Source organism: Echinops telfairi, unplaced genomic scaffold (genome assembly GCF_000313985.2).
Source record: "Echinops telfairi isolate 266 unplaced genomic scaffold, ASM31398v2 ScPeMD7_7;HRSCAF=31, whole genome shotgun sequence".
In the NCBI taxonomy this organism is placed as follows: domain Eukaryota; kingdom Metazoa; phylum Chordata; class Mammalia; order Afrosoricida; family Tenrecidae; genus Echinops; species Echinops telfairi.
The window spans coordinates 9919860-9934000 of NW_022103904.1; the positions used below are offsets into that span (position 1 = coordinate 9919860).

Sequence of the window (14141 nt, forward strand, 5' to 3'; positions counted from 1 at the left end):
GCACCATCAGCTTTCTTCACCACACTTGCTTGTGCACCCATTGTCTTCAGTGACTTCAGGTGTTATATCTTTTGGTAGCCAAGCACCATTCACTTTCATCACATTTTCTTGTGTACCCATTGTCTTCAGCGATTGTGTCAGGCAGGTAGCACCATGCTTTTGAAGCATTCTCATCACCTTTTCCTCTTTAATAAGCCAAACATCCAGCCTGTCAAACACAGCAGTCATTTTGCCCAGAATGGATCGACTCCTAGTACTCATACCTGAAATCCCTGTAGCCAAAGCAGAGTAAAGAAAGGAACCCTAATTTACAGATTGCCACCAGCTTATACTATACAAACTATAGGATAAATATCCCTTTCCCCATGATAATTCACTAAAGAGCCTTGAATTTTGGCGCGTCCAAGGCCACCATGAAGACAGGGGCTGTGGACACTCTGGAGGCTGCCTAGTTATAGCAGCACCAGGAAGGACAGGGAATTCGTCTGAATATTAACTCTGCAATCTGTGGAAGGAGCACAAGAAGACAGAACAGCTCAGCTGGTTCTGCAGAAATGGCTCCAAGTGTCAGCAAAGTCTCTGGGATTCCTGCACTCTCGTGTTGAGTTGAGGGCTCATCTTCTCACTTCCCAGCTGGATGGATCAGGGAAAGCTGCTGTGTTAGTCTGGGTAGACTAGAGAAACAAATTCATAAACACACATATGAATATAAGGGAGAGGCTTATATACAAGAGGAATTGAACATTGAAACAACATCCCAACCCAGTCCAGTCCAAGGCCATAAGTCTGATATTAGCACATATGTCCGATACCAATCTATAAAGTCCTCTTCAGACTCATGAAACACATGCAATGAAGCCAAATGCAGGACAATCACAAGCCAGTGGGTAGAAAGTCTTTGGGTCCAGTGGTGTTGTAAGCATCTCAGTGCTGGCAGGGGTCTCTCTGTGGCTTCTCCGGCTTCCGAGATCTGGTTGCGTCCATTAAGTTGTAATCTATATGGAATGCTGCCATCTGATTTTCTTCAACAAGTGTGCCAAGGCTTCCTGACTTGTAGCAAGCAAGGAGTGTCAGCTGCATTTTGAAGGTTGTTAGTAAGCCTTCCTCCAACTCTAATGTCACATTCTTCTTCATATAATGTATCTTCTCTGATGATCTGCTCAAAATGCAGATTGAATCGGTGTCAAAGGATAAACGTATACAACCCTGGCACATACCTTTCCTAATTTTAAGCCAGGCAGTAAGTATTTCTTGTGCTCTTTGAATGACTGCTTCTTGGTCCATGGACAAGTCTGTACGAATACTATAAAATATTCTGGAATTCCCTTCCCTCATAGTGTTATCCATAGTTTGCTATGATCTACACAGTCAGTGTGTTCACATGATCAGTAAAACACAGATAAATACATTCCTGGTCTTCTCTACTAGCACCCAGCGTGCATCTGACAACAAGCAATGAGCTTGTTGAAACATTCCATCAGTTTCTGTCGCCTTGGTTCATACTGATGTCTTCTGTGCATGACTGACTTCTTCCTTCAGCACCATTGGTTCACATGCTACCTCCTGAAAATAGTTGAATGCTGACTAGTTCTTTTTAGTACAGGGACTTTGTGTAATTCCTACCTCCTTTGGATGCTTTCTTCACAGTCTTTTTCCCATAGAAGTCCTTCAGCACCATTGGTTCTTGCTCACATGCTACCTCCTGAAAATAGTTGAATGCTGACTAGTTCTTTTTAGTACAGGGACTTTGTGTAATTCCTACCTCCTTCTTTGGATGCTTTCTTCACAGTCTTTTTCCCATAGAAGTCTTCAATACTTCAACTCTAGACTTCAATTTTTTGCTTCAGTTATTTCAGCTTGAGATATGCTGAGTGGGTTCTTCCTTGTTGACTTTCTAACTCATAGGTTTTTGCATATTTCATTATAATATTTTACTTTGTTTTCTTGAGCTGCCCTTTGCAAATTCCTATTCAGTTCTTTTACTACATCATTTATTCTATTTGTTTAAGTTTGTCTATTTCAAGAGCAAGTTTCAGAGCTTTTTATGACACCCATTTTGATCTTTTCTGTCTTTCTTATCTTTTTAGTAGCTGTATTAGTCCGGGTACTTTAGAGAAACAAATCCACAGAAACTCATGTAAAAGAGAGAGTTTTATATAAAGGTTAACTGTGCATCAAGAAAACATCCCAACCCAGTGCTACCCAAGCCCACAAGTCCAATATTCACTCATTAACCCATATGTCCAACACCAGTCCACAAAGTCCTCCTCCATCTCACAAAACACACACTATGATGCCGACTGCAGGAGGAAAGCCTAGTCAGTGAATGTGTAATCATCTCAGCGCTGGCAGGGGTCCCCACATGGCTGCTCCAGCACCCAGGGCTGCATCGGGGTAGGTCCATGCAGCTTCTCCTTGGGGATGTCTTGCAGGAAGTAAGCCTTGCAAGCTGAATCAGGGAACTGGCTAAGGCAGCTGCACCCTGGTGCGACCATCACCAAGCAAGAGACCCGAGAACTCGAAAGGTGAGGCTCATGGAGCCATTTATCTCTCCACCCTTCAATTAATTCCACATGTGTTTATCAGCAAGGTTGGCACAATAAGCTAACTAACTCAGTAGCCTTTTTCCTTCTTCATGTACGATACTTATGTGATCCCATCTTTTTTTCCCTCTTATCAAGGCCACATTTTCCATCTAATGTTCCTTCTTCTCTGCTTCCAAATGTGTATTCCAGTCACCAGTAATAATCAATACGTCTTCTTTTTAACCAATGCATCTTGATTGAATTAGTGATCAACTTCTGATTGAAGAAGTTGATAGAACTTATCCAATTCTTCAACATTGATTGTGTTGGTGCTTAAATTTGAATAGTTGTATTAGCTGGTGTCGCTTGTAGACATGCAGGTATTATTTGATCATAGACAGTATTGTATTACAAAAGAGATCTTCAGACTTTCTTTTTGTCAATGAACATGGTGCCATTCCTCTTAATTCTGCCATTCTTTGCATTTGATAGCATTCTAAACCATTTGATTGTTCCAAAGTGCCTAATACCAGTCTATTCAGCTGACTCTCTCTCACTGCCATCGAGTCAATGCCAACTTATAGTAACTCTATAGGACAGGGTAGACAGCCCCTGTGAGTTTCCAAGACTGTAACTCTTTATGGGAGTAGAAAGTCCCATCTTTCTCCTGTGGAGCAGCTGGTGGTTTCAAACTGCTGACCATGCAGATCTTAGGCCAACACTTAACCACTACTCCACCAGGGTTCCTAATGCCTAAGATATTGAGCGTTACGGTTTCCATTTCAATTTTTTAACCCTTCCACCCTCCATTTCAATTTTTATGACTTCCATTTTCCTAGATTCATATTTTGTATATTTTCACGTTCCTATTATTAATGGGTGTTTGCAGCTCTTTCTTCTCACTTTAAATTGTATCCCATCAGCAAATGAAGGTCCGAACATTTTTCTACACCTACACTATTGAAGTAGCTCAATTCTGAGGAGGCAGCTTTTCCTCAATTGGATTTTGAGTGGGTTCCAACCCGAAGAGCTCATGTGCCGGCACTATCTCTGACAACGTTCTGCTTCAAGCCTAGTCCTTCTTCATAGTCTGTTCTTCGTTTGGAAGCCCCACTGAAACCTGTTCACCTGGGGTAGCCCTGCTGGCATAGGAAATACTGGTGACATAGCTTCGGGCATCACAGCAGCCTGCAAGCCACTGCAGTTCTGGAAAATAACAACGGTGGATGGAGGCTGAGTAGACACTGAAGCTATTGCCTTGTGATAATCATTAAAATGTAAACCAAATTATAGCTGGAAGGCCTCTTAAAATAAAATAATAGTTAGCTCAAGTAGTAAAGCTTATCTGCCTTGAACATCATGAGCTTTAAAGAGCTATCTCTATGAAATCCAAGGGACAACAGCAACTCAGAAGACTGGCAAGGACACTTCGTGGGCAGTGAGTTGATGCTAATGGGGAAGGAGCAATTCAGAAAAGCAGGGTGAGAAAGCTCGTACAACTTAAAGAATAGACTACGTGTCACGGGATTGGCTATGTAGACAGAGTTGGATTGGTTTGCTTTCTGCAATGTATCATCACGAAAACAACAATAAATTGTGTGAAATAAATTCTCAAAAGCCGGAAGGATCTATCTGTCTGTGAGTGCAGCAGGTTTCTTTCTGTCTTTGACCCTTGCCCTGCAGCTCATCTCAAGTATCCAATCAAGATGTAGGGAAGCTTGTTTTATTTTCTGGAAACTATTCCCCTTGGCAAGGATAGCTTCCACTTTTATATATTCAGCCTGGAATTTACATGACTTTATCCATGAATTAGTGCAACAGCACATGTTTAAGCAGAATTGAAAGGTAGGTTATAGAATGTGTAAGATATTGGCGGTTCTGTGGCTTAATTCTCACCTGCCAGGTGGGAGACCTGGTTCAATTCCTTGCCAATGCCCTTCACGTGTAGTTAATGCCTGTCTGGAATTGGAGGTTGGCATGTTGCTGTGATGCTGCCCAGGTTTAAGCCGAACTTCTAGACTAATACAGATTAGGAAGAAGGACTTGGTGATATACTTGCTAACCTTAGCCAATGAGAGCCCTATGGATCACAGTTATTCAATGATGATGAGAATGGCCCAAAATGAGGCAGCCCTATGTTCTGTGGTGCATGTAATATCCAATCACAACTCTCACAAAACTAAGAATGCGGAGCAGTAGAGAGAGAACAAGGCCAATGCATTGGTCCCGAGGCTACCATGTTTTCTTCTTCTTTCCCTTCTTTAGTATAGATGATCTTTTAAAAGGTAGACATAGGCTGGGGATTTGATTCCTAGTTAATTCTTAATTTTCTTCCGCAAATACCTTATGCAATCCATGCAAAGGTAACTAGAAAGAGTTATTTGCTTTCAAATAAATATTCTGAATCAAGTCTAGGTAAAATCTTCTTAGAAGAGCCTGGAGAAGCCCCTGCACAGTGCAAATGGTTAACAGCTGAGCTGACTACCAGACAGTGGAGATTTGAATCCAATGGGACGTGGCTCAGAAGCAACACCTGGCGGTCTGCTTTCAAAGAGTCAGTCAATGAATATGCTATTGAAAACAGTTCTACTCTGGGCACATGGAGCTGCCCGGTGTCAGATTCAACCTGCCACAGCTAGTTCTTAAAGGAGAGTGGGAACAGGATTATTACCTCTTCTGGTTACTTAATTTGCTAGCATATATGTTGAGCAATAATTGAAAATAAAATGCTTTAGCCTCCTGCTTTGTAAATACATGATAGAATACCGAGAACCCATGTAACCACTGTGTGTTGAAGTTTCCCCAAATGGGACTTAAGCAAGAGAAACCTCAGAGTAAGCTTGTTAATACCACGTTCAGGATGCTCCCTAATAAGATGTTTCCTGGAAATCCTGACGTAATAATACAGATCATAACATGGAGATACAACAGCTGAACTATATACTTTGCAAAAGGGAAACCCATTATAATTACAGCAGTAAACATCATTCTAAGGCCTAAGACTCTGCTTTAATAAGTACTTGCTTGAGGCAAATTGAATGAGAAAGGCATTGTTTCTATTAGTAGTAACAAAGGGCCAATGATAATACAGCAATTGTGTTTGGTAATTTCATGTACTCCCACCCCCACTAGCAAATTCTCTATTACTGAGAAAGACACTAGATTACCAGAGGCTTACTTGCATCAATGGTTGCCTGGTGAAATCACATCTCTGCTGCCTTTGTGGACTATCGCCACAGAAAGAACTGTGACTGAGTGCATTTATGTCACTGTGTGAGCCTCAGTGCCAGCACGTGTTTTGCTCATCTCCCCTGTCCCTTCTGCTCATAGGTTTTTAAAAGCATTGGCACTGATGAGACCGTACAAGAGCAAGGAAACCGGAGGCTGATCAGCTTCTCTCTCTCAGGTATGTTTTGCTCACCTGGAGATCTTGAAGAAGGCTCTGGAAACTCTTCGCCCGGGATCCTCTTTAACACTTAAACCAAAAGTATCCCCTGAAGTCTTCTTTAAACCAAACAAGATGTACAAATACGCTCGATACAATTGGTGTATGGATTGTTCTAAGACCTGTAAGAGCCCCCAATAAAAATGATCTTAAAAAAGTAGCTTAACTTGTTTTGCAAAGAGTTTCTGCCGTAAACAATGTGCTTTTAAAAATAATTATATGAGCTCAACTTGACAACAGCGATTGGAAAGGTTAGATAGAGCTATAGTAGAGGTATGAGCCATCATCAAACAGTCATGGATCGAGTTTGTCGAAACTGGGGTGAGATATAGTCAAGTAATTCAAATGGTCCTTGTACCCATAATCCCTTTTGTGATGTATTTTAAATTCGAGACCTTATGTTCGTGGTTATAAACCTATTTTGGAGGGAGTTTCCAGTGACAGGAGTAAGGTGGGATGGATTCTAAGTCACTACCTTTTGTGTCCTTGGGAGTGTGGTCTGCCGAAAAACAAAAACCGTAGCACCTGTAAGAGTGCTATCTCAGAAGCAGCACGAGAAAGAATTCTCTGGACCATCAAGGAAGAGGAGGCACCAGTGGAGCACGTTCCAAATCACTGTTTGAAACAGTGGAGGACAAGTCAAATGACACCAGGGGCTGTGGCACAGAGACCATGGAACTGAGCAAAAGCACCAGGTTGGGACCAGGGGCCACGGCAAGGAGACCATCCCTGTGGCACAGAGCCGCAGGAAGGCTTCCTGGCCCGTGAGAGCAGAGGCCAAGGGGCCACATGCCTGAGAAGCCGACGACCGGAAAGAGAGGCTTAGCACCTGGTGGAGGAGATCTGTTGTGGACCAATGACTGGCTACTGATCTTGACTGGCTGCACCTGTTAGCGTCCCTAATAACCCCCATAATTGAATTTTGTCAGTGAGCTCAGTGTGACCATTGCAATGAATTATGGATCTCAGCAGAAAAGTAGTGTCATGAGAGAAACAGCGTTAGAATAGGGTTCAAAAAGGAGGGAGGGTTGAGGCATGTCTGACCTCTGCTTGGTGGCAATTGGTCATGAATTTGTGTCATCCCTTGTAAAGCCACGGGAGGTCAGATATAGCCCTGGTCCACGTCTGGACCAGGTCACATCACAATCGAAATAGTGTGCTTGCTCTTGGGGCATTTTGTGCTGGGGCCCAAGAGTGGTAAAGCTCTTTTAACCATTCCACACCCAGATGTGACACACTAGAGATGGCAGAGGGTCAGAATAGGGCTGTGCTCAGGACGGCCAAAGCCTAAGCATGTGCTAGTCCCATGACAGAGGGGGACCATTTTCCATGTGTGCCTTCACCATGCCAGCCCCTTGTGAAGCCAGTGACAGAAGAAAGTACGGGTTCAGGCTCACACTGCCCCAATCTTGCAGGTTCCATTTCATCTGAACCATGGACTGGAGACCCCTCTGTGCCTATGTCTCTTGCCCACTGAGCAGTATCTGCATCAGTGGGAGATTTAAATGGCCCAAGAGTGTCCACCTACTAGCTCAGTGGTGAAACAGAACCCACAGGACGGCAGGGCACCAGCCTCAGTCACTTGAGTAACCTTGATGGTCCATGGTGCACAAACCTGCTTACCTACTAGAATGGAACCAGCCGCCCTGGCAAGGTTTGTCTCTAGGGCAGAAAAGTGGTTTCCTCCTGCACTGGAGAAAGTGGTTGGCAGTGCAGGAGAGGAATCCTGCTGGGAGAGGGCCTGCTTTAGCGATTTGAGAGTAGTCTGATGAGGGTGCCCTGCTGGAAACCAAACATCTTCATGAACAGGCACCAAGATGAATACAGAACATCAAATCGGCTTGACTGAAAAAATATTGAAACTGCTATCAGCAACATGCAGAAAATATTGGCACAATAAGTTTATGAAAATCATGCTTGGGAGGCTGCATGGTGTGCACAGGTCTATGCAAATAAAAATATGGAACATTGGACCCACCTGGACAATCAAGATACTCTCCCCCAATCAATATGATTCATATAATTACTGCTACAAAATCCCATTTGCCATATAAGGTAGTGTATTCACAAGTCTGAGGGATTAAGATGTGGACACATTTGGAAAGCCATGAGTCTGTCTACTGTAGTTCAGGAAAGACTTAAAATCTACAAAGTACAATCAAGGAATTAAGAGTGAATGCCCCCTGGCCCCTCCTCGCCCCTCAAAGCAGCAAAGAGCCCAATCACCACACAGAATTGAAAGTAGTGACAAAGTAAACCAGCTCGAGACATCTCAAGTTCATCTCCTAGAACTTGGAGATGAAGGCAAAGCACAAAACGAGTAAGGAAGGAAGAAGATACAATGGACAACACGTACAAAGTCAACACAGACAACTGGCATTTTTGAAGATGAAATCATAATTGAACAAAAAAAATAATAGAAGAAAACTTTCCTAAACTGAAGATCATTGTGGGTTTTCAAATTAAAGAAGAACTAGTTTTTATTTATCGAGAAATTACCACATAGATTACAGAATTACCTTCCTGGGAAAGCTCCAAAACTATGATAGACGTATCAAAGCAAGATTGCTGATGCTAATGCTTCGCTTTTCAAATCTGTTTACATTTATGGAGGGCAGTGCATTTTCTGAGGAAGTACTCACCTTTTAACTGCCAGTGATTTACATTTTAAAAATATAACCTTTAAGAAAAATAGAAATATTGATAAAGATTAAGGTACAGTGCCCCAGGTTTACTGAGGGTTAGTCACACAGTACTTGTTGGGTAGGCATTGGACTGTGAATGGAAAGGTCAGAAGTTCAAACTCACCAGCCACTCCTCAGGGGTAAAGATGAGGCTCTCTGTTCCAATAGAGTTTTACAGTCTCAGAAACTCCATATAGGGTTGCTTCGAGTTGGAATGAATTTGATGACAGTGGGTTTGGGTTTTGGGTTGAGTCGTGTGGTCACCTGTGCTTTGCATGTAGCAAGATCCCTATTGCCCAGAAAGAAAGCAGGCATTCAGCACAAACCACATGGTACAGACAGTTTAGGCAGTTCTGGAAACAGGCAAAACCCTCCTGAAATCTATGTTACCAGACACTAACTAAGGGTGACCCTTATCAGTAGGCCTTTCTATGGAGAGTATTCTCAAATGGCTATCCACTCTTCTGCACACATAACTGTGGGTGTAACTTCAGTTTTGCAAAATTCTATAATGGTTGTTGGACTTTGTACACTCTTCTACCCATTATATCAATATATTGTAATATAAAAGGGAAAGAATTATTGTCCTATGAAGATGCCCTTGAATCAAGCCAAAATAACTTTTACATATACTCACATAAAAATGAATGTACTTCTTCATCAGTGAACAAGTTACTTAAACACCTCATGCTTTAGACATACAGTGGTGAAGCATTGCTGATTTAAGGTAGCATTCCTTATTTTTTTCACTTATACATGATGATATTTGGGTGGAAATACTTAAATAGAAACATTTTAAAGGATATTCCTTGATGTCATACATGTTTCCAATAAACATAAAAGAAATTCAAACTATCCCAGACTAGCTATAAGCCTCTACCATAAACGATCTTATTCTCTTTTTATTCGCAGCATAAAAATTGGGCATGTCAGATGACTGAAATAAACAGAACCATTTAGCTTTCGCAGTCTTTTCCTCTCAGACAGCATGGCTTCGCCACTGTCCTCACTGACATGCATTTAGTGCTGTGGAGTCCACACGGTGGTGGTTTTTCTTCCCCCGCTGCCCTGACTTTTTGCTGTGTCCCTTCCTTTCAGTTTTTTCTATCTTTTCTCCAATTTTCTCTCTCCTGTTCCATTAAGATCATATGCATTGTGCAACTCCAGGCCCTGTGTTACTTATGCCTCTACTTCACAAAGGGATTCTACACACCATCCCAATGAAATGTCGGTTGGATTCTCTCTCTGGATCCATTCACCTTTCCTGAGGTGACCCTTAGCCTCTCGCATCCGACCTTCATTGAAACGTTGGGGAAACACTGGAGGTCCCGTGAAGCCCTTTCACAAAGCGCATGGTCACACCAGCTCCGGCAGGACTGACTTCTCATCAAAGCACAATTTGCGATATGCCAGGCCGTGCTCCCCCTGGAAAAGGATATCAGGCTTGGCAAAGCAGAGCATCCTTGAAAAAGAGGAAAACTCTTAATGAGATGATTGGCACAGTGACTGTAACAATGGGCACAAAGACAACAATGATGAGAATGGCACAGGACAGGGGGCAGTGTTTCGCTCTGTTGTACGAAAGGTCACCTTGAGTCAGAACCAAGTCAGCAGCACCTCACAACAGTGACACCAGTCTGTGCTCCACATAGTGACTACAGCGAATGGGTCTGTGTTCGCAATGGTGTGGGAAAATAGTCCCTGGAGAAGAGCAGCGTGCTTGGGAAGGTGGAGGGGCAGCAAAAACGAGAGAAGTCTTCAATGAGATGGACTGACGCAGTGGGTGCCATGATAGGCTCCCACACAGCACCCATTGTGAGGGTGGGAACGGACGAGGCGTATTTCGTTCTGTTGTACATAGGGTGGCTGTATCAGAACGGACACGATCGCACCTCGGAGAAGATGAGGGACAGGGTCCATCGATTAAAGGATTTTCCATGTTGTAATAGGCTTTTCTTGTGGAAAATCCAATTGATCTTTAGCCTAGCTAACATGCTTTTTTTTTCTTTTTTCTTTCAGATTTCCAGGCCATGGGGCTGAAGAAAGGGATGTTTTTCAACCCCGACCCTTATCTGAAAATTTCCATCCAGCCAGGGAAGCACAGTATCTTCCCTGCCCTCCCGCACCACGGACAGGAAAGGAGGTCCAAGATTATAGGCAACACGGTGAACCCCATCTGGCAGGCAGAGGTGAGCAGCGGGGGCTTGGAAAGTAGCACGGGTGACAAAGTGGGGAGAACCAATTTGGAGAAAACCTGCATGGTTATGGACCAGCACATGGGCCAGTCCCTCATGGCATCGGGCCCCAAACACATCTGCCAATCCATGTTTCTCTTGGTGTCAGAGGGAGCCTTGCTCTGAATTTGAACTCAGGGATCTTGTCCCAAAGGGAGCTACCAGGAAATGGCTCAATGCAGCTCCACACTGTAGCCCTAATAATAGACTCTTCATCTGGCTCAGAGGAAGGCAGTGATAGAATTCTGGCCTCCCGTGAGTCGAGACAGGGAGATGCAGGAGACTTGAGCTGGATTGCTGGCCAGTGGACCCCCCTCCCAGCTTCTAATCATCCATCAGCGAAGCCTTACATGATGTTATCATGTTAAATCGGCTTCAGCAGAGCATCGGGACTGATAGACTAGGAAGAAAGGCCTGGAAATAGACTTCTGAAAATAATCCAACAAAAACCCTGAGTATGGTTCCCAACGGTCCAATCCACAGCCAATCGTGGGGATAGAGGAGGGTCAGCCTGCTTGCTTTCTCATTCATAGGCTCGCCATCGAACAGCAGCTAATAACACCGCCTGATTCAGAACCTAAGCCTTCAAGCACTTTGGTCAGTAGTGTTTTGAACTGAACATTTCCGGTTCTCCACAGCTCTTCTCAGAGCATATGGTCATTAAGCAAGAGAGCCTCAAGTTGTAGGCCAGTTACCCCAACAAAGCCTTGGGCTATCCCTGAGTGGACATATACTATTCACATTAAAAAGATGTGTCCATCCCATCTTCATGGTTTTCCCAGTGTCAGAAAGGTTGCTAGATTATGGCATCTTTGGGTTTTTTTGGTTTTTTGTCTAATGAAGACCCTTTTTCATTCCTAAACGTGTCTCCTTTGCCCGCCAGGGGCTCAAAGATCCTTCCACAAAACCATGATCAGGCTCAACCTCACAGTGACTCAGCTTTCTTTTAGGGGACATTTCAGAAGTGTCCTCAGGTCCTATTTGGCTGCCTAGCTCATAGGCTTCACCTTGACGATGTAAACCTACAAAGCGTGTGTGTTTGCAGGGCCGCTTGGGCCAACAGAGGGAAGACAGTATCAGTGAGGGGGTGAAAGTACAGCTCTTCAGCCACAGTTCCTTTAATTCCAGCCCAGCACGTTACTGGCTGTGAAAGTTTGAGTATCAGATTGCCCTCCTTAGCCAGCTGTTAATGAAGAAAATCCACAGCTCCTACTCCTGCCGAATAATTTATTATTCAGGATAAATAATCTGGATGAAGTACTTTCAAGCATCCTTGACAAAATAAAATATAATTAGATATTTGGGGGCAACCACTTGTCTCATTGTCTCTTAAATCATGCCACCTCCTTCCTTGGTTTAATTCAACCTGCCCCAGCTTTACAGATGAATTCTATTAGCACTGCCATTAGCACGTCGAAGTGGACCTAAGAGAAACTGACTTACATTTAAATTCTCTACTCACTTTCATTAACAGCAGGTTCCACAGCACTGTTAAAGCTACTAGCATGGAATAATGAGGCAGAAATGACCTGTTTCTTCCATCCGGGCTAGTCTCACCAATTATTTCCAGACTCTTCCTGGTGTTCTGAGGATAATACACGATTCTACAGAAATGTATAAAGTATGAAAAGGCTTCCTTCTTCGGAAGAATTTTAGAGCAATTTGTTGTAAGACATTTAGTCACAAAGGCTACGTCTCAGAGAAAACTGATGACATCCAGCACATTCTATTACCCCCTGCCCCCATTAAGTTCTGAAATTATTTCTGAATCTTTTTTTTTTTAAACATTTTATTAGGGGCTCATACAACTGTTATCGCAATCCATACACACATCAATTGTGTAAAGCGCATTTGTACATCATTCTCAAAACATTTTCTCTCCACTTAAACCCCCGACATTAGGTCCTCATTTTTCCCCTCCCTCCCCGCTCCCCACTCCCTCATGAGCCCTTATTTCTGAATCTTTAGCTAAGGCTTCCTTGGTCGGGCAGAGCACTAGCAAGCCCTTACTGGAGCTCCACACTCCACCTCCTCCTTTCTCCCCAACGCACTTGATGGTTTGGGTTCTGAAAGAAGACTTCTTGAGTCTCTGCCTCATAGCGCTCTCAGACTGAGGGTAATGAATCACCTCAAGTTTTCACAGTGAGTAACTGGCTGCACAGGGGTGTGAACTAAGGTCTGTGTGACTAAAACATACTTACTAACTTACTCCCAACCTCTAATTCTGTTCTCTATGCTTGCTGCATGACTCCTGTGCAGAGCCGTCCAGGCCTTCTGTGATCCTGGCATTGTGACCCACCGATAGGAGCTGGCCATGCCTTTGGCTCTAAGCATGGCGAAGCCTGCCAGCTGGCCATTTCTTTACACAAGTCAGAGAGACGCAGTCCTGGCCCTGCTGAGTACTGCCACCCGGGACCAGGATCTTGCCTCAAACCCAACTGTCATGCGAGAGGAAAGCAGAAAGGCCAAAGGAGGCTTCATCTCGCAAGGATTTCCTTTTTCTGTCTAGAAGACAAGCCAGTCCTAGCCAATGCCCTATTTCCTGTCTCATGATTTCACATGTCTAGGAAAACCGAGTGCTTCCCTTTCCTGCCTCTATAAAACAGGGGGAGGCAGTGGACAGTCGCCGAAATGGGTGTTAAATGAGCCAGTTTATAATGTCTGCTGTGAACTTCAGCTTCACTTCCTATCCCCGTGCAGCTCAATCCTTCTCCTCTGACTGCTCCCAGTGGCCTCTCTCCCCAGAGCCCCCTGGTGCTTTCATATGTGCCTTTAGACAGGCCGTCACTTTGCACACAGCTACCTAGAATGCACCTTCCTAACTAACCCACTCACAATTCCTAGACATCCATCCATCTCAGCCAAAAGACTACCTGACATGCAGTTGTTGTTATTATTAGATGCCACTATCAGTGACCCTACACACACACACACACACACACACACACACACACACACACACACGAAACACTGCCCAGGCCTGTGCCATCCTCACAGTTGTTATGTGTGAGCCCACTGTTGCAGCCACTAGTCAATCCGTCTTGCTGGGGACCTTCCTCCTTTCCTCTGCCCCTTCACTTTAGCAAGCTTGATGCCACTCCCGATAACAAGAGTCCAAAGTACGTGAGAGGAAGTCTCTCCATCCTTGCTTCTTCTTTATTTTAGTGATAATTTTTTAATCCTTTTATTGGGGGCTCATACAACTCTTATCATAATCCATACATACATCAATTGTGTAAAGTACATTTGTACA

General features: G+C 43.8%; 1 protein-coding gene across 1 annotated transcript in view; it reads left to right on the plus strand.

Moving 5' to 3' along the window:
- Positions 1-14141, plus strand: part of HECW1 (HECT, C2 and WW domain containing E3 ubiquitin protein ligase 1) — a 436908-nt gene that overhangs the window by 253601 nt on the left and 169166 nt on the right. The window contains exons 6-7 of the mRNA XM_004708163.4: positions 5856-5931; positions 10674-10843. Of these exons, the coding sequence (XP_004708220.2) occupies positions 5856-5931; positions 10674-10843 (246 nt within the window). The remainder of the gene's footprint in view (positions 1-5855; positions 5932-10673; positions 10844-14141) is intronic.